The sequence below is a fragment of the Drosophila persimilis genome, unplaced genomic scaffold, assembly GCF_003286085.1.
Source record: "Drosophila persimilis strain 14011-0111.01,24,50 unplaced genomic scaffold, DperRS2 tig00000700-arrow-arrow-pilon, whole genome shotgun sequence".
NCBI classification, from domain to species: Eukaryota; Metazoa; Arthropoda; class Insecta; order Diptera; family Drosophilidae; genus Drosophila; species Drosophila persimilis.
The window spans coordinates 33,133-56,428 of record NW_020825340.1 but is presented as its reverse complement, the minus strand read 5'-3'; the positions used below and the strand labels follow the sequence as shown (position 1 = coordinate 56,428).

Genomic DNA, 23,296 nt, shown 5'->3' with positions numbered 1-23,296 from the left:
GCCCCACACGAGCAAGCCGCTAACCAGAAGCGCTGCCTGCTCGTCATTTGTCAGAAACAGGTGTGGGGCGGTGCCCCGCGGTGCTGTTTTGATTGCAAATCACTGCCCAAATCATAATTGAGATTTGTAGGAAAAACTGGCGTGGGCTGAGGAAGAGTTCTGGGCAGGTATGTGCCACATTTTGCCGCAAATTGAATACTTGTTTGGACAGGGCGCAATTAAGAATTCGATTTGCCATATTTGTATGGAAATTATTAGCTAAAATCGAAAATATGTGGTTTGTGCCATAGAATTTGTATTTCGGAACCAAAAATGTTGATCAAATTTTTTGAAAAATATTGCCAACATTCCATGGATGTTCGGTGTTGATTTTTTGTGGCAAGCCCAATGCATTGGAAACGAAATAATTAAAGAAATATAAACTGCTAAGAGGTAGTGGTAGATGGGCGATGGGGGCGGTATTTTTGTAGCATGCAGAGAATTGAAATTTGAAATTTCAGGGGATTTCATTCGGCAAATTGATTCGAATTCGGTTTTCCTTGCATTTGTTCGGCCAAAGCGAAGATTAAAAACACAAAAACAAATCGAAAATCGTGCAAACTGCAAATATAATAGTAACAGAAAACGAATAACAGACACAGAAGAAGTAGATGAATGAAAGATAGATAGAAAGAGTACAAAGAGAGAGTAGAGTAGAGTAGAGTAGAGTAGAGTAGAGTAGAGTAAAGTAGAGTATGGTTGCTAGAAGGTGATGCTCTAAGAGTAAAGGCCTTACGGAAAATGCTTGCTTGCTGCGGCAAAAAATATATTCGCTACCGAATATGCAATTTACGGATTTACGGTACATTATATATGTATGTATATGTAGACTATGGTTAAAGCTAAGACCTTTCCACATACTTAACGGCTAAGAGTTACGGTTACGGTTACGATTACGGTTACGGTTACGGTTACGAGAGTACAGTTGCTTTCGGGCTGGAGTGGATGTGGTTGCCACTAGTTGGATGGGTTATCGATTAACGCGCGTGGCTATCGATTACTCGATGTATCTGCGAGTGTGTGTGTGTGTGTGAGTGTGTACTAGGTGTTTAAGTGTGTGTGTGTTTGTGTGTGTGCCTAGACGACCGGAACAATCTCAAGCAATCTCAAGGGCGCCAAAAGGTATGCAATATTTATATAGTAGATATATGTATGTACTAGTATCAGATAGTTCAAAGTTCAAATAGTAGTCAAACCCAAATGCGTAAACCAAATTAAACAAGACAACAAACATTTATATAGTATGTAGGTACATAGCATCGTATCGTATGGTACAGAGAATCTCATAGCTAAAGAATTGTCGGTGATCTTGTTTTTGGGTTCAGTTACGGTTACGTTTACGTTTACGGTTACGGTTACGGTTTCTGATTGTTGTTGCAATAGTGTTTTGGTTTTTGTTTTTTGAATTCTGCTTTTAGAGGCCTGCTTCACACGCCATCACCAAAGACCCAGAACTTTTGTCAGATTCGATCATATACTTGTGCTCGTAGTACCTCCGCCGAGGCGCTGTTGCTGTCGCCGTTGCGTTGGACATGGCGCTGTGCGGTGGGCGTGTCGTTAGCATAATGGGCGTGCCACCAGCGGCGGCAGCCGCAGCAGCAGCAGCCGCAGCGGCCGCTGCCGAGGCCTGCGTGGCCACAGGACCCGCCGTTGCCGCTTGGGCCACGGGCATGGCCATCGACACGGGCATTGGCATGGGCGTCAACGTGGGCGCTCCGGCGCCGACGGGTGGACCCAGGAAGGGCCAGGCGGCGGCCACCGGTAGTCGATATCCTGGTTTTTCATATGTACACATATATTTATTTTTGGATCAATTTCTGTCACCATTTCAATGGGAGGGTGTGTGTGTGTGCGTGTGTGGATGAGTATGTTGTGTGTTCTCTCTGTGTGTGTGTTTTAAGATATATATAGGTATTTATATATATATATATATATATATATATATACATATGCAATTGGATGCAGTGGGAGGCGAGGCGGTTCTGTAGATGATATTGCATTTGTTGTTGTTACTGTTGTTGTTGCTTTTTGTTGCTCTTGGGCTCAGTTCTAGTGGTATAGTCTGATTGGATCTTTGGCTCGCGACGAGGACGACAGTCACCAGAGCTGGTTACCATATGATGTTTACAGTTACGAGTACGAGTACGAGTACGATTATAAATACGAGTAGTTACGTGGCTAGGGAGCATTTTCAGACTTGTGTCAGACCAAAGTAATCAAGTAATCAATTAATACCATTAACGAACTCAGGACAACAAAGAATACGGTATACAGAATAAGGTATAAGGTATAAAGTATAAAGTATAAGGACATAACATACAACAGAACTGATTGTTAAGAAAGGAGTGTGGGGTGAGAGCGAGAGAGAGTGTGTCGAAACCAAAACAAATGTAAGAATATAGGAATATAATAGGTATATTTATAGGCAAAAATAGTTGGTAGCTTCGGTATATAGTAGATATACATATAGGACTGGCAATGTAAGGTAGTGTGTAGTAGTATAGTAGTATGCTTAGGACAACACAGCCGCAAATACGAGTAGTATGCTAAACTCATAACCATCATTGATTCCGATGATCGCAGGATCATCGCAGTCATCAATCAATTCAATTCAATTCAATTCAATCATCAATCAATTATCATTATCATTATCATTATATCAAGACTAGTAAGAAAATTGCCGAGGCGACTGCTTTTCATATAACGGGATTTGTTGTTCTTGTCGAGCGGGTGGTGGTGGGGATTGGGGGTGTTAATGTGGGCTGTTCATCTTATACGCAGACAAAAACATAATCAAAACAATGATAAGGAAAGGAAACCAAACTTGACGGAAAAAAAAACAAAAAAAAAAAAACAATTATCAAATACGTTGCAGCATTATATTTAGGTATATATGGATGGATTGTTGTATGCATTCGTTTATGGTTTATATTTTATAGTTTATAAATTTATAGATTAACGCAATTCCATTTCCGTCGGGACCTACCGCAAATAACAAACGAAAAAAAAAATAGGTACATGTCTCTATAGGAACAAATGGAACAGATATGCCGCTCAATGAACATCATGGGTTGTGGGGGGGGTAAACGTAAAACGAATGTCATTTTGGTGAACTTTGAACCTCGATCATCCTCCTCCTCCTCCTCCTTCTCCTCCTTCCTACCGACCTCGGTGGATGGACCCTACCACATATGTATTATTACCACAAGTATTATGTTTAATCAATATCATTTGTTTTTGTCCTGCCTAAATAATTGTTCTTTTGGCTTACAGGCTAGAAAATGTCTCGGCAAATGTCTCTTAAATATATTGTATTTTATATATGTATATATATTTGTTGAAACACAAAACTGATGAATTACGAGTATTTTATGGTACATATAATCTCTCGTATGATAACTTATTGTCACAGTGTTTAACTCTGGCTGTGTGTGTGTGTGAGTGTCTGTTCATTATTTGAGAATTTACAACAAAACGTACGGCAGGCAATAAATACGTAATAGCAGTAGTAGTAGTAGTAGTAATGGTAATAGTAATAAAACATCGAGTGTGTGGTATGGAAAAACGTTGACAAATCTCTTACCTTCTGGCCATTGTACGCAGACTGCAGCAATGCAGCACATCCAGCAAATGTTTATATTTATTTTTGAATTTTTTTTTATTTTTAATTTTTTTGATTTGATTTGGAATAAACATGTTTTTATTCGTGCGGAAAAGGCATGGAAAAGAGAAAATAATTTCATTAGTTTTTTTCGTATTTAAATGGAGATTTTATTGCATTCGCTTTTTCGGTTTTTATTTGATGTTTTGTTTTCTGTTTTAAGTAATTATTTTTATTATTATTATTATTATGATTATACAATATACACATAATTGGATACATTTCGTTATGGCACACACAAAATACAAAACAGGCAGCTCTATGGTACAGCTTTTGATTATGGAAACACAATACACAGATACAGATACATTTTGGAGTTCTAATTGATTTGTGGTTGTTGTGGTTGCTGTGGTTCGTTCGTTGGTTCATGATTTCCATGGTATTATTGTATTTTCGGGGGCTGGGGTGGGGGCGGGGGCGGGCGGTGCATGCAGCATCTCTTAAAAAAGAGCTTAGGAAACGACAACATTCAACAAAATGGTAAATCAGCAAACGGCAAACGGCAAACGGGTGCCCTTCCTTGTGGCAATCGAATGCCTCGCTGGGCACACAATGAGCTCCTGTCTCCTTGCACAGGACTCACAGGAGTCTGTGCTGTGAAAATGGTAAAATAAATACCCAAAAATGCAGTAAAAGACATGTCAGACAGCCAGACAGTCAGACAGACAGACACTGGCTGGATGGGGAGGCTGGTGGGGGATGGGGGGTGCGGGTAAGAAGAAGTTTTGGGCGACATAAAGGCGCATTAAGTTTAACATGTCAAAGGATCAACGTAAAAAATAACACACATATATATACGCAGCACAGCAAGAAAGTTGCAAAGACAAGAAAGAGTCAGTGGGGGGCATAGTTGGGTCTGGGTCTGGGTGGGTCTGGGTGGGGGGAGGCAAATCAGCATAGACCGGGCAAAAGTTTCTTCCGAAAGGCAGCGCTGCTCACATTTGCATAAGACATAACACAACACAACGAGCAAAATGAAACGAACGTTTCTGCGGCATGCCCCCAGGGTGCTTCTGCTGCTGCCGCTCCCGCCTCTGGCAACAGGGAGTAGTTTTTTTTTTGCAGTAAATGTGGCGGTGGTGTGTGTGTGAGTGTGCAACATGTTTTGCAACTTTGTGGTTTATTTGTAATTATCCCCGGCTACCGCTTGACTGACTGACTGACTGTCAGATGGATCCTGCCTGCTCCTGCCTGACTGCCAGCTTGATCCCTCTGCTGCCTGCCTGACTGCCACCTAACGAGCAGGACGGACAACGACGTGAGTCTTCCTGCTACTCCTCCTTCGGCCCCGGCTCTGGGTAATAATGTTGCAAGCGATTTGCCATGCAAAAGAAGCCGAAAGAAGTTCGAAACGTGATAAAGTGACTGCCACAGGCCAGGGCAGGCCAGGGGAAAATGGAGCTCCGTTTCTCTAATATCCTGCCAGGGCAGGGCCTTTACCGAGCTTTTCTCTAAATAGAATACTTTCCCCCCCAACCCCTGCAGCTCCACCCAGCTCCAGCATTTAGTGCAACGCAAATGAAGCGCATTAGGTGCACGTGCACGTGGGCAGGGCAGGGCAGGGCGGGACGTGGACGTGGACGAGCACAGATCCAAAGCAACAAGAAAAAAGGGTCTTGTTTGGAGGATGAGGATGGCCATTGAAAAGAGCAGCGGCAGCCAGGCAGTGGCCATTGCTGCTTCTGTCTCCGAGCCTCAATCATATTGGCCTTTTTGCGTCCAAGTCGGAGTTTTGTTGCCAATACAAAAGCATTTTGCATCAGAAGAAGGATAACCGACCACTGGGGAGCCACGTCGCCGCCGCTGTTGCTCCTGGCAACGCTTTGAGCCGCTTTACCAGTAGGAGGAGATCCGACAGCCCCCTGTCCCTATCCCTATCCCTGTCCCTGTCCCTGTCCCTGTCCTAGCCAGTGCCTGGGATTCAGTTCAGTTCCGTTTGGTTTTTGCTTTGGGTTTTGGCTTGGGTTTGGGATTGGTTTGTAAGCGGCTTATCGTATTGAGCGAACCCGAACGAAAGTATAGATTGTGCTCTTTGAATACTTTTTAATGGCAAACAGAGTGGAGACGATTTAATCAGCAGTATTATTTATTATACATTGCATGGAAAAACTTTTCCCGGTTTCATCTGCTACTTCCTCACCCCCTGCCCCTGCCCCTGCCCCTCTTCACTCTTCCCCCCTCGCTTTTTATAGTTATTTGTAAAGAAACGAGAGAAGAAAGTTTTGTGCAGCCACAAGTTCCACAGAAATTCAGTGCTAAACTGCAAAATGGTGCATGGAAATATATACTCGTACATACATATCTAAGAGCTTCTGGCTGAATTAACTTTAAGAGGGGAAATTGGTAATACACTCGTAAAGGACATTCGCCAGGAAGAAGCGACAACAAGCAGGGGAAATGGCCAAACAATCAAAGGGATTTACTGGAGGGGTTCATTCAAGTAGAACAGAATTCAATGCAAAATATATGTATACAATATTGTGGATAATTTTTACAAATATTCTAAGAACTTCAAAAATGCCAACAAAAGGAGAGTGGAAACGGGTAGCGCCCCCGCGGCCGAGAGTTTGGCCGAGAAAGAGCTGCTGCCAGTCACGTGTAAACGTTGCTTTCCCACCCACTTTCTCCACTTAATTTACAGGACACAGGACACATGCTGGGACATACATGTATGTGTTTATCAAGCTTAAGCATTTATCGTTTGTACTCGTTTGTATATTGTGGATTATATCATTTTTGTGATGGGCGGGGAACAGAGTTTAAATTTTGATTTCATTCAGCCAATCGATTGGGCGGTGGGGGGAGGGGCTGGGAAGGAGTAGCGACAGTTAACGTGCAACATGCCATCGTTCTTGAGTGTCTTTTGAAAAATGGCTGTGTGGGGTTGTATTTTTTTTTTTTGAGGGGCGCAGGCAACGGTACAGGCATTTTCATCTTAGTTTAGTTTAGATATTTTTTGCTTTTAATGTGTTTTTTTTTTTTTGTTTTTTTTTGGGTGGGTTTTGGGCTCACCTAGAGCTGGGGCCGGTATGGCACCATCTTTGGTCAGTACGACTGTGTGGGGAAACAGTGTTTCAGAGAGAGAGAGAGAACGAAAATGATAAAATATAAGTAATTCTTGTCAATCATCATTATCATCAATCATCATCGTCAATCATCACCAATCATCATCATTATCAAAGTAGTCAAAGCAGACGCATTAAACATAACTTAATCGAAACCACAAATACACACTAAATTAATTAATTATGAACTATAATTATTTGTAGTGTGTGTGCGTGTGTGTGTGTGTGTGTGTTTTTGAGTGTGCTTTTATTCGGGTTTGGGTTAGGGTTAAGCAGCCGCAACCCCGCAAGAAAATAAGCCAAGTTACACAAGAATAAGCAGTCAAAGTCAATATATTGAAAGGTTTCCAACAGGTACGGATACAGGTACAGATACGGATATAGGTACAGATACAGATACAGGTTAATGGTGCAGCTTCGCGTTAACAAGTTTTTTTGCTTTGGCCTCCAGCCCCTCGTGGCACACTCGATTAACAAACAAACGGTTGAGCATTTTCTAGCGTGTGCTTTCCCACAACAAAAAAAAAAAAACAGGAACGGGGATAGGGGGTAGGGGGTAGGGGGCTAGGGAAACGTAACATTTTCATTAGGAACACACACATTCTCGCTGGCAACTCAATTTCTCAGTTGCAGTTAGTTTTAGTTTTAGTTTTAGTTTCAGTTTTTGGCCACCAAAGAAGTTGATGTGAAAAGTTCCAAGGCAAACAAACAACAAAGTATATGAAAAAAAAAAAAAAAAAAAAAACTAAGGGAATGTTAAGAAAGCAGCAGTACGTATGGTAGGAGCAGCAGCAGGAGCAACAATGGACATTTAAGTACTGGCTAAACGGGGCAGCAGCAGGGTTTCAGTGTGCATTCGATCGGGCATCAACGAACAAAATGAACAGCTGATTGTACAAGTACTGCAAATGCAACTGCAACTGCAACTGAAACATTGATGTTCATGCCAAGTAGTGAAGGTATGACGGATGTTACGCAGACGAAGGCCCACCAGTACGTTTAGACAGTACTTAAAATGCTATGCTTTCATTTCTGCTGCAGCTCTCTGGCTCTTGTTCTTGTTCTTGTTCTGTGGCTGTTGCATTTCATCGTAATTGCATTTCTTTGCTGAACATTTAAACTTGTTTTACGTTACGTGGCTTCCATGTTTCTATTGATGTGTGTGTGTGTTTGTGTGTATGTGTGTGTTTGTGTGGATCTATCTATGAGTGTGTGAGTGTGTGCATGTGTTAGGATCACTTACCGTTGGGTACTGCTGTCACTTTTTTGGTTTGTACACGTGCAGTGGCGTTATTCACCTTCACAATTGGTTATTATTTTTATTTTTTTGTTTTTTTTGTTTTTGGTTTTAACGAGCGATCAGCGAGCGGTGGTGGTTGTTGTTGGTTGTTGTAGTTGTTGGTTTTGGTGATGAGTTTTTATATATATATATATATTTTTTTTTTTAATTTTATATATCATATACACACGAAAAGGTACAGTATATATATAATATATATACATATATATATATCGAGAGAGAGAGAGCGATCGCATGTATATAGAGAATGTAGAAATAAATTATGTGTTAGTTAACAATTACAACAAAATCTTTGCAAATTGTGTGTTTAAGTGTTGTTGTTGTTGGGGTGTTGGGAAATTTGTGTGTGTGTGTGTGTGTGTGTGTGTGTGATTCTAGGGTTCTATAAAATCCAATATTTCTATCATTTAAATTAAAATTTTGATATGAAAACTATATTGAAAATTGCTAAATGTTTCAAGTACTGAATATTTTTGTAAAAATTTCGAGATAAGTTTATTTAAATAATTGTATTGATTTTTTGTTGTTACAGTATTAAATGAATTTTTATTTGCCTTCCATTACAGTTTTACGGACACTATGTCCTAGAATTCCTTTCAATTTATGTTGTTCCTTCTGACTTTTTCCGGGGCTAAAGATCATCCATTGGTATGGTTTCCCCAGTCGTGTATATGGCATGGCTTTCAATGCAATTTTGATTATTATTTCGAATTCATTTACGCTCGATTAATGTATATACTTTTTGAAATTAATTTTTTGTGGCCTTTTAGCGAACGGACGGACATGCGACATCCGTTTCCAGCTGGGCATGTGGCAGACCTTTTGTGGACCCAGAGACTTAATTAGACTCGTGCGATTCCCGCAGGCATTTGGCTAGCGGAAAATAGCACAGCACAGCACAGCACAGCACAGCTCAGCCTTTTGTGCGGCTCAGTTAATTTGTTTAACCAACCATCGTCCGACGGACGGACGGACGGACAGATGGACAGATGGACGGACGGACATAGAGACTGACCAATACATGGTCCATACATTTCTCTGTGTGCGCGCGGACACTTTGTGCATTTTCAGCATATTTTAAATGCCAATTATTTGCGGCTCCCCATTTAACATTTAACATTAATCAGAATAAAAAAGAGAGAGATCGAGAGAGAGAGAGAGAGAGAACAACAAAGGGCGGGCGAAAATTGTAATTAATTTTTAATGAAAGGCAAATAAGAATCCCCAATCCTGAACGTAATTTAAAAATCAATCACGGGCCGGGCACAGACTCCGGCCAACTGTGCTGACAATGCGTGAGGCGATCCCTTTCCTTGGATTAAATGAAAAACAATTATGGAAGGTGGCAGCGCCTTATCTCATTGGAAGGACACACGCCAGGATTACAAGTTGAAAGGCAATTTCTTTGTTTTGTTTTTTTTTTTTTTTCTTTTTTTGTGAAATTAGTGGTGGATTCTTGTTGTTTTCTAGGGGGATGTGTTTAGGTGTGTATGTGTGTGTGTGTGTGAGTTATGGTAAATGGTATATGGCATGCACCCACCTCGATTTTGCGTCCCTCAACCACGGTGCCGTGTAGACGTTCGCGTGCTCGTTCTGCTTCGTTGCTGTTAGCGAATGTTACAAAACCGAATCCCTGCCATTCGCAATCAAACATGCAATTAAAGAAACATATAGAGTATATAGATTACGATTTCCAAAAAATACGAAAAAAATACGAAAAAGAAAAAAAAATATATGTATATATATAACATTTTCTTATAAATAATCCAAACAACAAGGTTCTCTGGGGTTGTCTTTTATTGTTTGTTGCTGTAGTCGTTTTCAAAAAGCTATTGCTACAAAAAATACATCAACAAGGCAGGGCGGGGCATGGGGGCATGTGGGCATGGGGACATGGGCCAAGGACATGCTTCGGACAGGGGCCATTGGCAAATTGCTCCTCTCTTATATATTCTGAAGGATGGTTGGAGGAGGGTCTCCCGGGGATGGGACTGCGAGTGCGACTGCGACTGCGACTGCGACATGCACGTGCCCTATACTTTGCAGCTCTGTCTTCGCTCTGCTCCATGGCTCATGGATCTTTCCTCAGCGTCAGCGTCAGCTTCAGCCTGTGCTCTGCTCAGCTCTCCTCTTTCCTCTTCAATGGAATATATGTATCCCAAGGTGTTGGGACGCCTTAAATTATGCACCATTCCGGGTGCCATGGTAACTGTGCAATTATTTTTGCCAGGCTCCATAATAATGTATAAAAAAAAAGAAGCGAAAATAGGAAAAGGACAGCTACGAGAGCCAGAAACACGGCTCTGGTGTTGCCAAGGCAACGACGGACAAAGAGCATCTCCTGGGAATATCTGGAGTGCATAATTTAAATGAATTGTGCGACAATTAGATGCAAAATGTCCCACACAATTGGCGGCAGGCGGCAGGCAGCTGGAGGGAGAGGGAGAGCGAGAGCACAGCCACAAAGGAAGACAGAGGTGGAGCCTTGAACGTGCCACACAGGACTTACCTTGCTGCCGCGCTCATTGAATATGATTTCCACATCCAGAATGGTTCCAAATTGCTGCGAAAACGGGAGAAGAAAAAAAAACGAATTCAAATTAATTTCATGCCCTCCCCGAGGTGTCACGCCGGCACTCACCCCAAACATGGCACGCAGATCGGGATCCCGGAAACGGAACGGTATGTTGGAGACATGCAGCCGCTTGGGCTGACTTTTGGCATCCATGGAGGCGGCAACGGCCTGGGCCACCGTCGGCAGCGCCTGCGCGGGGACTAGAGCACTGGTCAGGCTTGTGACCACATTCGGCGACTGCACGGAGGCGGTCATGATGCCGCTGACTGCTGCCGCATTCAGGTGGGCAATCACTTGCGAGGTACTCGCCGGCACCACCAACGCCCCCCCATTGGCCATGCTGGCCAAGCTGTCCAGACCGGCGGTGGGCAGGAGACCCACACCCACACCGCTGCTGCTGGTGGCGGCCAGGGCTCCGGCGGCTATCGAGCTGGCCGTGACGGAAGTGGCCGCTGCCATCGATGTGGGACTGCTGCAAAGGAGCGGCATTTGCTGCTGCTGCTGTTGTTGCTGCTGCTGCTGCTGCTGTTGCTGCTGCTGTTGTTGCTGCTGCTGTTGTTGCTGCTGTTGTTGCTGCTGCTGCTGTTGCATGGCGGGCGGCGTCTGGAGCAGCGGCTCGCCGCTGGCTATCGGTGATGTGTTGCCCGACATGCTGCTATCTGTGGCACTTCCATTAAATGTGGCGGCTGCTACTGCGGCGACTGTGGCCTGCTGCGATGCTGTGACGCTGGACGGGGAGCTGCAGAGCGGAGAGCCGGGCGGTCCACCGCCACCGCCGCCGCCTGTGCCACCGCCTGCTGTGCCGCCGGCATTCGAGAGGGCTGAGCTCTGTTGCGAATCTGCAGCCTCATTGGCAATCAATACTGTGGACTGTGTGAAAGGAAAAGAAGCGGAAATAGAAGCAGTTTAGTCAAAGGATTCAATATTTTGATGCTCTTAACGCTAGAGTCTGGAATATTCTAGTTTTGTTTAAATAAAAACTTTTTGTACGGCAAATAACTGCAGTTTTCTGCTTTTAATAGCGGCGGGAATATTATTGAAAGCGATTTTTGGAGGAAACTTCTGTTGTTGGCATTTTTTGGTTGGGTTTTTGGGGTCGTATTTTTCAGCACTTTCCTGGCAAATCGAATGCGAACAAGTGCCGCAATAAATAAACAATTGAAATGAAAATACAATTTTCAAGTGGTTTACATCCGAGCGAAAAGGGATGCGATGCCCACACGCATCTGTGTGTGTGTGTGTGCCACAGTGTGTGTGTGTGTGTGTTTTTTTTTTTTTTTTTTATTCTAAATAAACTCCTTAATTTTATTAAATTTTTTTTATAAGCCTAGGACTTAACTATAGCTAGACAGGGAGCTGTGTTGAGTTGGAGAAGGAAGGAAGTTCCGGGTCTCTGCGGGACGGCCGCAAAGCAATGCTTCGCAGGGACCATGGTTCCTCCTAACCACTCTCATTTCTTCGGCGCTCGCACCTACGCAATTCTTTCATGGCGTCGGCGGCAAAGTTGTTCCAGGCCGACCATGCCGTGGGGTCTTCCACAATCGTCTCGATCAGGTTGTTCGGCGTGAGCTGCCCGCCGGCGGCTCGCCACAGCTCCTCCCTCTTAAGTGCGAAGCGCCCACAATGAAAAATTATGTGCTCAGCGTCTTCAGTGGCGTCGCCACACCACGAGCAATTCGGCGAGTCCTCGTGCCCAAACCTCCAAAGGTAATGGCTGAAGCAGCCGTGTCCACTCAGAAGCTGTGTAGAATAGAAATTGACCGCACCGTGTCGCCTGCCGATCCAATATCGGACATCCGGAATTAGGCGGTGTGTCCACCGTCCCTTACCAGAGCCGTCCCAGCGGCTTTGCCATGCTCTAAGGCTTTCGTCACGGGCGTGCTTGCGCGCGTCTCTCCTTGCCGCGCCGGCCCGGATGGCTTCGGCCACCGCCCTCTCCTCAAGAACTAGAAGGTCGATGGGTAGGACTCCCGCCAGGACTAGGGCAGCGTCGTCGGATAGAGTCCGAAAGCCGCAGCAGATTCGTAGCGCGCAAAGGCGATGAGTGGATTTTACGCCCCTGGCGTAACTGGCAACTTGAATGCCATCCGCCCATATGGCTGCTGCGTAGGTCATGGCTGAGCGGACTACGCTGGTCAGCAGAATCCTCCTCTCCTGCTTCGGGCCACGGGTGTTCAGCAGTATTCGGGACAGCGCCCGACTCGTGTTTGCCGCTTTCTCCTGAACGTAGCTTAGATGTTCTCGGAAACTGAGCCTGGTGTCTATCATCACGCCCAGATACCGAATGGCTCTTTTCGACGATAATCTCTGGTCGCCAACCCTGATGTGAGCGGTCTCCACAGTCGAACGGGTGCTCACCAATACTGCCTCGGTTTTATGAGCGGCTAGCTCTAGTCCCGCAGAACGGAGCCAGTCTGCAATCAGCTGGATTGCGGTGTCGCAATTTGCTTCGACGACGTCCAGGTGCTTGGCTACAACCGTCAGGGCGACGTCGTCTGCGTAGCAGGTTAGTTGACATCCGCCTGGGAGTGCTAATCTCATGACTCCATCGTAGGCAATGTTCCATAAGAGAGGTCCCAACACTGATCCTTGGGGAACGCCTGCCGTTATGCCGTGAGACTGCGCGCCGGTCGCCGTATTATACTCCAGCAGTCTCCCCTCGAAGTAGCTCCGTACTATTGCCTGCAGGTATTGGGGTACCCCGCGCCGGTTCAATGAGTCCAAGATGCACTCCCACTTCACCGAGTTGAAGGCGTTCCTGATGTCTAGGGTGACAATCAGGCAGTATTCCTTCTTGCCGCCCTTCCATCGAGTTCCCTCCACTGCCTTGGAGGCTATGTCGACTACCCTGCCTATGGCGTCCACCGTTGACTTCCCTCTCCTGAAACCGTATTGGTTTGGAGAAAGTCCCCCAGCATCCTCGACGGCGTTGTCCAACCTTCTGCGAATTATCTGCTCAAGAGCCTTACCCAGCGAGTCGATTAGGCAAATCGGTCGAAACGAGGAGGGATCGTCCGGCGGCTTTCCTGGCTTTGGCAAGAGCACCAGATGTTGCGACTTCCACTGCGGCGGAAATAGTCCTTCCCGCAGGCACTGCGTGAATGCCTTGGCGAACTCATGCGGGCTGTATGCCATCGCCAGTTTTACCGCACGGTTGGGGATTCCGTCAGGGCCTGGAGCCTTCTTGGCCTTTAAGCTGCGGGCCAGGGCGGCGATTTCGTCCTCCGTGACTGGTTCGACCGTATATGAAGACTGGTGTGCAGCGGCACTGGTGGCGAGGCCGTGAGCCCCGGATGGGAACAATGTCTCAACAATAGTCCGCAGCTGTGCTGGGTCAGACGGCGACCCCGCGTTGCTGGCATGAATACGCTTCATCACCGTCTTGTAGGCGCGTCCCCACGGATCCTTATCGGCTGAGTCGCATAGCTGCAGGAAGCACTCCCTCTTGCTCTCCTTGATAGCGTACTTTAGAGCTTTTCTAGCTCCGCAGTACTCCGCCTGTAGTCTTGGCCAGCTAGTGTCGCTCCTTCTGCGGGCCCGTTGATATCGCCTTCTAGCTGACAGGCAGGTGCTTCTGGCCTCCTGAATCTCGTCATTCCACCAATAGGTCGTCGACTGCTTACCCTTGTATGGCCTCTTGCGACTCATACTGGCATCGCATGCGAGCAGTAGGGATTCCAGAAGCTGGTTGACCATCTGTTGCGCTGAGCCTCCGACCTCCATATGCCTCAGCGCCTCCAGGAACCTTGGAATCCGCATTGATTCGGGGTTGTAGGCTGCTCTCCGGCTTGTTTGCGGGGTCCTGGTCGGTCTGCAACCACCTTCTCCGCCTATCGAGAACACCACTGCCTCGTGGTCGCTGGCTGTGTAGTGGTTTCCCAGGCGCCAGGTGGACAGAGGGGAAAGGCTACTAGAGGTGAAAGTAAGGTCGATGATTGACCCAGCGCCACCCCTATTGAAGGTATTCGCGGTCCCCTGGTTCAGCAGTACTACGTCCAACGCAGCGAAGGCCTCAAGAAGTGCATGCCCCTTGGATATGGCATCTGAACTGCTGCTTCTGGAGATGTCGCTGCCCCACTCCTGGGCCCAAGCATTGAAGTCGCCAGCAATCACGTTTGGTTTGTGGTGCCTGGCGTCGTCGGCCAATTCGTCCATCGCCGCAGCGAAACTATGGCGGCTCAGGCTTGGAGGGAGATAGCAACTGTAGATCCACAAGTTCCCCAGTTTTGCCCTGACAAAATGTCGGAACTCCGCACACCCTGAAGGCCGTAGAGGAGGCTTACCGCAGGCCCATATTGCTGCTTTGCCTGAGGAGCTTTGGACCCAGAATCCATCGTCGGGGGATATGTAGGGTTCACTAATTATTGCAACGTCCGATCTCATTTCGCGCACCGACTGAGAGAGCAGGTCTGTGGCAGCCTCGCAATGGTTTAGGTTTATTTGATAAAACCTAACCATGTCCAGCGTGGTGACTTGCCTTCTCTTTAGGTGCCATGGGGCACCTGTGGCTACCAGCCACATGTGTGTGGGGCTTGCCCTTTCCGGCGCAGAGGAAGCATTTTGCCTCATTGTGGCAGTCACCAATCTTGTGCTCCGCAGAACCACAGCGGAAGCACCACCCGCTTCTGTCCACAGAGCTTTTGCACTTTAGTGCAACGTGGCCGATCTCAAGGCACCTGAAACACTTTAACGGAAGGTTTCGTTCCCGTATGCGGCAGACGGACCATGCCACTTTCACCTTTCCGACGGAGAGCGCCTTCGTCGCAAGGGTCGCCGGCAGGCAAATAATAGCCCGCTGGGTGCCACCAAAGCCTGGGCGCAAACTCTTAACGGCGTCCGCATCGAGAGTAATCCCCATTTGCTCGCTGAAGGCCTTCCTCACGTCCTCCGTGGTAGCCATCTCGTCCAAGTCGACCATCTCTAGCCTCGTCTGCTGGGTGAGTGCTCGCGCCTCCACCTTGCCTCCTAGGACAGTGCCTATGTCCTCGCGAAGCAGCTGCGCGGTCTCCTTCGAGGCGTCTTTAATCTCCAATAGGAGAGCACCTTTGGCTGTGCGCTTCACTCTGCTCACACTCTCACCGACCTTCTTCATCTTCTCGCTCTGGTTGCGGGTGACGAGGTTGAGGATCTCCGCATACGTCATTTCCCCTTTTGGCTCGATGATAATGGCATCCGGACGGGGCCTTGGCTTCCGGGCGTGCGCTCTACTCTTCACCTTCTCCCATTCACCTTCGGTAGGTGCAGCTGTTTCGATCATCCTTACCGTGTGTTCGTGGGACTGTGACGTGGGGTGGTCACTCTTTCTGACTCTCCGCTTCGGCGAGCTCCTCGTCGGCTTCTCCAGCTTCCTTTTCGGCGCATCGTGTTGAGGGGAGCACTGCGTCTCCTGGTCGCGCCGCTCCACCCTCTCCTTCCTCTGAGACCTTGCGTCGAAGCTGTGAAGCGCAGACTTTTGCATCCTCACCACGTTCTGCGCCAACTCTTTCATCTCCTTGTTGAGATAACGTGCGTCCCTCAGCATCTTCGACAATTCCGTCGACTTTTCTACCAGCGAAGCCAGGATCGCCCGCAGATCTCCGTCTGCCTTTGTTCCTGTTCCGCTTTTGTCTGTGGAAGCACTGCTGAAGTCAAAGGGGTTGACAGGGACTTCTGCTGGTGCAGACACAGTCAGTGCTGGCAGCACTCTTAAGGGCGCCTTAAGTGGAGATCCGGTACCAAGGCTTAGCTGGGCCGGCTTCTCGACTGCCTGCTCCCTGGGCCAAATGCCTCGGGGCGTCTGCCACTGTGGTGGGGAACGCTGCAGGCTAGTTCTCCTCTCAAAGACCCGCTTTTCTTCCTCCTCCATTCTTCCTGTATGTGATTGCCAATTATTCGAATTCTAAATTTGAAATTTGAAATTGTTGGCGCTCAACTTTCGAACAGGTTGGCCGATCTGGCAACCCTACGACTGTCCTACGCTGTCCGGCAACTCCGTGCGTTAAGCACCTCTGCTCGATCAGCTGATCCGTGACTACAAATCGAGGCAAGTGAAGCGATTTGAGTGAAAGTTGTTTTTATATTTCCTACCACCTACGCGATGGATAGAGAAATGCGCCAAAACCAACGATCACCCCCCCTGGGCTATCTGCGCGTCAGCGTGTGCCCCTGCAACCAACTGGGATGTCGCCGTCGCCAGCCACCATGCGCAGTGAGTACCGGGACTCTGAAAGCCTGGCCTGAACCGTCTTCTCTTTTGATTCCAGGCGTGGTACGGATTTTGTTTGTATAAAACTCGGAGCTCGCTTGCAAACACGACCGCACTTGAAAATGTGTGTGTGTGTGACCCAATAAAAAAGTTACTGGGGGGAAAACCGAAGGGGCACACACAGGAACACAGATAGGAATACACGAACAGGAGCAGGAAAACCCATACAAACACACTCCCACACACACACACACACAGAGAAGAGCGAGTACATATTTTGTGGCACAAACTTGTGTTGACTTATGCAATAAAACTGTCGCGCAAACTGTTGCAATATACCCCCAATCCACCACACATGCCGCATGCCCCACAGCCCCAGGAGAAAATGCAATCCCAATCGACCCTGCGGAAATGTTTGCATTTTGTATTTTTGCATTATTAAAACTGAAAATGCATTGCCATGACAGGCTATTGTTGTTGTTTTTGTTGTTGTTGCTCCAACAAGCCCCTACAACACACACACACACACACACACACACAGAATAGCAGTAGCGCGTTCCACTCCCGCTTTGAATAATACGAAAGAATTCTCTATTTACGCAGGAATATAAAAACAGAAAGGGGGCATCCGAAGCTTGAGATACCCTGGACGGAGCCATGGGTTTCTCTCGGACAGAACAGACAATCGATCCAGCATCAGCCTTGGAAGACTTCCCCATCAAGCTCTCTCCCCTCCTGGCCAGGGTATCCTCAAAAGGAGCATAAGCCCCAAGCAAAGCCGGCCGAGCAAATTCGATGACAATGCAATAAAAACTGAACAGCAAAAGCGGCAGGAACAAGAACGAATGCCACAATGGGGCATGCCCCATAATGTAGGCAATAGAAATAACGCTTAACTTAATTTGCTGCGCATTGTTGACACATAAATCTAAACAAAAATTCCCCTATCAAATATACCTACATATATATATACATATATAGTACGTACACTCTGCATTTTTTTCAGTTCGGGGTTCTATTCGGTTCGGGTTTGCATGTTTACCGAACATTTCGGCCCCAAAGTGAAATGGCGTGAAAAACTTTGGCCATATAAATGGCTAACGGCTAAGAGGTTGGGGGCGACGGGGCTGAGGGGGGGGGGGGGCGAAGGATGTTATTGTTTCGGGTATCGGGTTACACGTAAATGACATTTAACGCTTTTTAGTTTATCGAAATGCTTTTGTGCGGCACGCGACAAATGCTGCCTGCAAAAAGGTCGCCGGTCGCCCTCCGCCCGCCGTCCGCCGTCCGCCTTTTGATTTGCTTTCTGCATTTCTGCATATATTTTGGGACTACAAACTTTCTCAAAGAAATTTGCTCTAAATTGTTTCCTATTTGATATTTACTGAGGCGTATGTCGGTTAGAAACTTTGACTTCTTTCGGTTGTTTTTATGGGTAAACTTTTCTTCATTTTTTTGCGGGGGAAAAAAATTACTTTTAACTGATTTAATTGGTTCGAAATTGATGGTTTCATGTGTGCATATCTTAATATTTCGGGTTTTCATCAATTATTTGAATATTTCAGAATTTATACAATTATTGTAGAGGAATATATTAGGAAATATATTTAATATACCTATAAAAACATTTCTTTTAAATACGAAATATATTTGGATCATATTAAAAGGTAAAACGTAAGAGAAAACAATTTGTGTTTACAATATTTAATCTCTGGGGGCTTTTTCTTGTGGGCAACACTCCCATTCATCTCCGAGACAGTGCCAGAAGGCATTCATATTTTCTGTTTCTCTAGGCCCCTCCTTACTTTCATTTGCCGGAAATTATTCAAAAAATATTATTATATATTTATCCCAATCTTATAATCTGATAAGCTTGAGAAGAGCTAAGCTTTGAAAACTGTAATTCCACTCACAATTAATTATAAAAATAAAAAACTTTGCAAGCAAAAGAATCCGCACTGAAAATCACACAAAAAATAAAAAAAAAAAAACCCCTGGCATATCCTTTAAACATCTGCTGCTGCTGCTGCTGCATCTGGACCCCCTCTCTCCCTCTCCCCCGCTCTCTCTCTCTCTCTTCAGATGATGACAATGCATACAAAATGCAGTTACAAAAGAGTTCAAGTTGAGGCGGAAAAGAAAAGGAGATTTTCCCGGCCAGTCTGTTGGTCGCCTAATGAAGATGAGCACAATAAACAAAAAAACAAAAAAAAAAAAAAATAAATAAAAATGTAAGGACGGAAAACCAGCAGGAAAAACGAGCAAAAGAAAACATGGACAAAAAACCCCCAAGAAACTGGCACGTAAATTTCAATTGTGTGCTCTGCGCGTCTCCTCTCGTCTCGTCTCGTTTCTCTCTCTCTATTTTTTAGTGTTTTCTTTTTTTTTTATTTTTTTCTGCTGTTGTTGATTTTATTATAATTTTTTTTTTGTTGGTGGCTGCTTTGCCTTTGCCAAAAAAAAAAAAACACTCACTATGCTGAGCACATTTTGTGGGGGCTGCGATGATTGCTGATGGTGATGGTGTTGTTGTTGTTGTTGTTGTTGCTGCTGCTGTTGTTGTTGTTGTTGGTGGTGGTGCTGCTGCTGCTGCAGTTGTAGCTGGTGGTGATGGTGCTGCTGCTGCTGCAGTTGGTCCATGGCATGTCCATTTGTCAGGGATGGCTGCGTGACCACTGAAACTGGGATTTGGCCAGGAGCCTGTCCCGGTCCCGGACCCGGACCCGGACCAGGGACTGTGACTGTTGAGGATGCGACACTGCTGGCTGTTCCATTGTACAGTGTCTGTGTTTGTGTTGACAGATTTGTCTGTGATAAATTTTCAGATAACAACAAGGATTTGCGTTTTAGTTGCGAGTGGCGTTCTTCTCCCCCTCGCTACATAGGGCTACAGAGTGTACGAATGTGTGTGTGTGTTTGGATTAAGATAGATGCAGTGTGGTATAAGGCTATAAAAAAAAAAAACAGGAATACACCCAGACAGGCAGACAGGCGACCAACACCAATTGCTTAATTTGCTTAAATGTTTAGCTTAATTTTTGTCTACATCCCCCCCACCCATTCCCGCCACCCCCAAACATTCCAAACTGCATTTACAAGTTGCTCAATTGCTTGGAACATGCCCAAAATACTTTTACGTTTACATTTAGCATATTACATATCGTATTGTATATTATTTAATGGTTATATATCTATGAAACTATAATGGAATCATGACAAAATGCAAAATGAATATACAACCAGGTCGGGGGGCAGGGGCAGGGGCAGTGGTGAGTCTTATACTAAATTTTCAACAATTTTTGTATACTATTTATAAACGTTTTTCCAGACATTTCAAGGTATATGGTATTTTAGGAAATAAATTTGGAGGAAACAAAAAAATACATTCAGTTATCAAGAGAAAACATTCCCGAGCACCCATTCACTGCCCAATAAATGTACAAATAAATAAAGTTTATTTTACGCACAATCTAATTCTATATCTATATGGCCATCAATGTCTGCAAGGGTATCAAGTATCCACCCTACGGAAAAGTTTACCCATTTCTTTGATTTTGGATTTATTCAAAAGAGAAAAAGTCCCATTTAATATTCAAGAATACACATGTGTTGAGACCTTGAATAATTTTCCCATTCTTGTTGTTTAAAAACAACAACAATATCGTATTAATTGGAATGTTCGGTAAATGCCCCCAAAAGGGCAGGCAAGCAAACAAACAAACAATGAAACCATTCAAAATGTCAGCCTCCAAGTGGCGCGTATTGTTCAGGTATAGAAATACAATATATATGTATATAAAATATTATATTAAATGCACACTACATATCGTACATGTCGAAACAACAACAAAAAACACAACAATGGGCTAGCAAACATGAGTATTAATTGCAATTAATTAAATATTTGCTTAATTTATTACACCAGCCAGGGCACAGGCACAGGCACAGGCACGGGTTCGGGCACACCAAATTCACTGAAAACTAAATGCAAACAAAACATACCCATGTATGTGTGTATTTGTGTGCTGTTTGTGTGTGTGTGTATGCATTGTTAAAAAATGAAAGCAAACCTAATGCTCTCTCGTCTGTTAAATTATTCAAATGCACGAATCAATTTCCATAAACAAATATCCCTCGGGTTCAACAAAATCAAACAAGCGTTTTGTACGAGTATTTATTATACGGTTTAGACCCCCCCCCCCCCCCCCCCCCCCTCTCCTTGAAAACACCTGCAAACAAATGTTTGCCCGACAATATATTTCAAAATAAACAAAACAAACATATTTTAGATGCAAAAATACGGTTATTCTATATAGAATGCAACTGATTTTGGTGTGGATACATAGTGGGGCATGTATTGGTGGCAAATGTTGCATGTGGCACGTCTGGGATGATCAATTCTTAATTGGAACAGCGAAAGAAAGAATAAACTACAGAGCACTCCTCGGGGCCACATGAGAAATGAGAGCAATCGCAGCGGCACCTAAAAGTATGCTACAAAAAATCACTAGAAAACTAACGACAGTAGTGGCTCGAATATTATGGCAGCCTGCTGGCCACAGGGGAAACGATTGAAAGAACTTTAACATCGGTTTAAGACTCTTTTTTTACACGGTATAATGATGGAAATATTTATGTATTTATATAATTTTTGATAAACATACTTTCTAACAATCTACTATTATCACTACTACAAGGGCTTTCAAATACTGCTAAAAGCTTCTAAAATAATATGCTTCTAATTTAAGAGTGAGTTCGGGCTCGTGCTGGCATTGCTTTATGGAAATCTCTGTACATTTGGGACGTTTCCACTTGCCGGGCCATCACTGTTGGCTCTGGCAGGAAGGTGATACTCTAGTGCTCCCTGCAGCCTTGTGTGTGTGCGTGTGTGTGCATTTGTGGGGGTGTTTACTGCCGTGGGGGCTTAACTCTTTTGCAGCTGCTCGGACACGCATGCAATTAAAAATGTAAAAGCAGCAGAGCGGCCGCAACATCAACAAGAAAAAAAAAAAAAAAGAAAAAGAAAACCAAAGCAGATCAACAACAAAGAACAGTTGTTGCAATGAGAACAAACACGGCCTACTGACCGTATGTATGTGTGCATCAATTTGTGTGTGTGAGTGTGTGTGTGTGGGGAAAACCAAATCAAAGCATCAGCAAAAACCAAAGAGAGCCAAAACCAAACTGAAGGTGGAACCAAAACCATAAACACATACACGAATCTACAAATGCATACCAAAAGTACACACACACACACACACACACACACACACAAACAGTGGCACAGTTAGGTGAGGGGGGTGGGGGGGTTGGATATAGAGGGGTAGAGTTATAGGTAGGGGGAGGTTGCACTCACCTTTGTCTGTTGCATGTACAACGGTGCGCATTCGGACACACTCGTGGCCACCACTGAAGCCGATGCACCGCCATTGGCCGTGGCATATTCTGTTGCAACTCCTCCGACAGCTCCTGGCGCTGCCGCTGCAGCTGCTGCTGCTGCTGCTGCTGCTACTGTGTTCCCGGTGGCAGCTCCAGCTCCTCCTGCCTCGCCGGCCGCCTTTAACTGGGTCACTGGCTCGGCCTGCTGTTTGGCTGCCGCAGCCGCCACAGCGAGGGACAGACTATCGGCGGCTATGGCGGCAGCGCCCGCCTGTTGGGCAGCGGCCGCAGCAGCTCCGGCCTGCTGGGCAGCGGCTGCTGCAGCCGCGGCCGCTGCTGCCTGCCCTGGAGCGGCGGCATAGCCGGCCGGAGCGCCCGGAAATGGCGCCACGCCAGCCTGCACCATGTGCTGTATGGAGAGATAAAGAGAGACGGAGAGAGGGAGAGAGAACGGGTTGGGGAGAGGAAAAGAGAGAGAGAGAGAGAGAGAAAGATGGGTTTATGGATTAGTATTGGTCGCATAAAAATGGCGGTAAGTCCCACACACCCACAAAAAACAACTCAAAATGAAAACATTATGGGTATTATGGGGTTTTATGGCCCCTTTCACAGGAAAGGGTATCACGATTGGGGCAAGATGCAGTGTATACAGTATATCTTATTTTAAAAGCCAAACGGATATCCCTCTGTCTTGGCAGAGATCCTCCTTCCGCCCAAGATCGGTTCATTCTCGGATATGCATGCACGGGCCTTTTCTTCGTTACGCGGTGACACATTTCATACGGCTCTTATGGCTCCACTTCCGCTGCCACATAACACTAACACACCCCCCGCCCCATGTGTGCCCCCATAAAAGTGCAAAATGAAATCCAGGTAGTTTATATTACAGGTGGCAACCTGGCATTCCCCCATTGGGTGCCCAGAGCTTTGGGGTTTTAAGCTCTGGTTTAAACAAAGGACACAGAGAGAGAGAGAGAGAGAGAGAGAGGAGAGGAGCTAAGGATATCAGTGGAGAGGATGGGAGTGGAGTATGCGTACAAAATGCGCTTTAAATTGTCAGTTTTATTTGTATAAAATGCGGCCCTTATTTGGC

The 23,296-nt window shown here is 45.8% G+C and overlaps 1 protein-coding gene across 2 annotated transcripts in view; it reads right to left on the bottom strand.

The window, feature by feature from the left end:
* LOC6603926 (homeotic protein female sterile) overlaps positions 1-22,667 on the bottom strand; it is a 30,092-nt gene extending 7,425 nt beyond the window's left edge. Inside the window, exons 1-10 of one of the 2 annotated variants that reach the window (XM_026992097.1) lie at positions 22,181-22,667; positions 19,437-19,632; positions 19,300-19,358; positions 11,235-11,510; positions 10,707-11,156; positions 10,575-10,628; positions 9,606-9,698; positions 8,009-8,063; positions 6,713-6,754; positions 3,623-3,643 (exon numbers count right to left, since the gene is read on the bottom strand). In XM_026992097.1, coding sequence (XP_026847898.1) covers positions 3,623-3,643; positions 6,713-6,754; positions 8,009-8,063; positions 9,606-9,698; positions 10,575-10,628; positions 10,707-11,156; positions 11,235-11,510; positions 19,300-19,358; positions 19,437-19,632; positions 22,181-22,609 — 1,675 coding nt within the window. In that variant the 5' untranslated portion in view covers positions 22,610-22,667. The remainder of the gene's footprint in view (positions 1-3,622; positions 3,644-6,712; positions 6,755-8,008; positions 8,064-9,605; positions 9,699-10,574; positions 10,629-10,706; positions 11,157-11,234; positions 11,511-19,299; positions 19,359-19,436; positions 19,633-22,180) is intronic. The other variant, XM_026992098.1, reaches the window with a different exon arrangement.
* Positions 22,668-23,296: the final 629 nt, after the last annotated feature.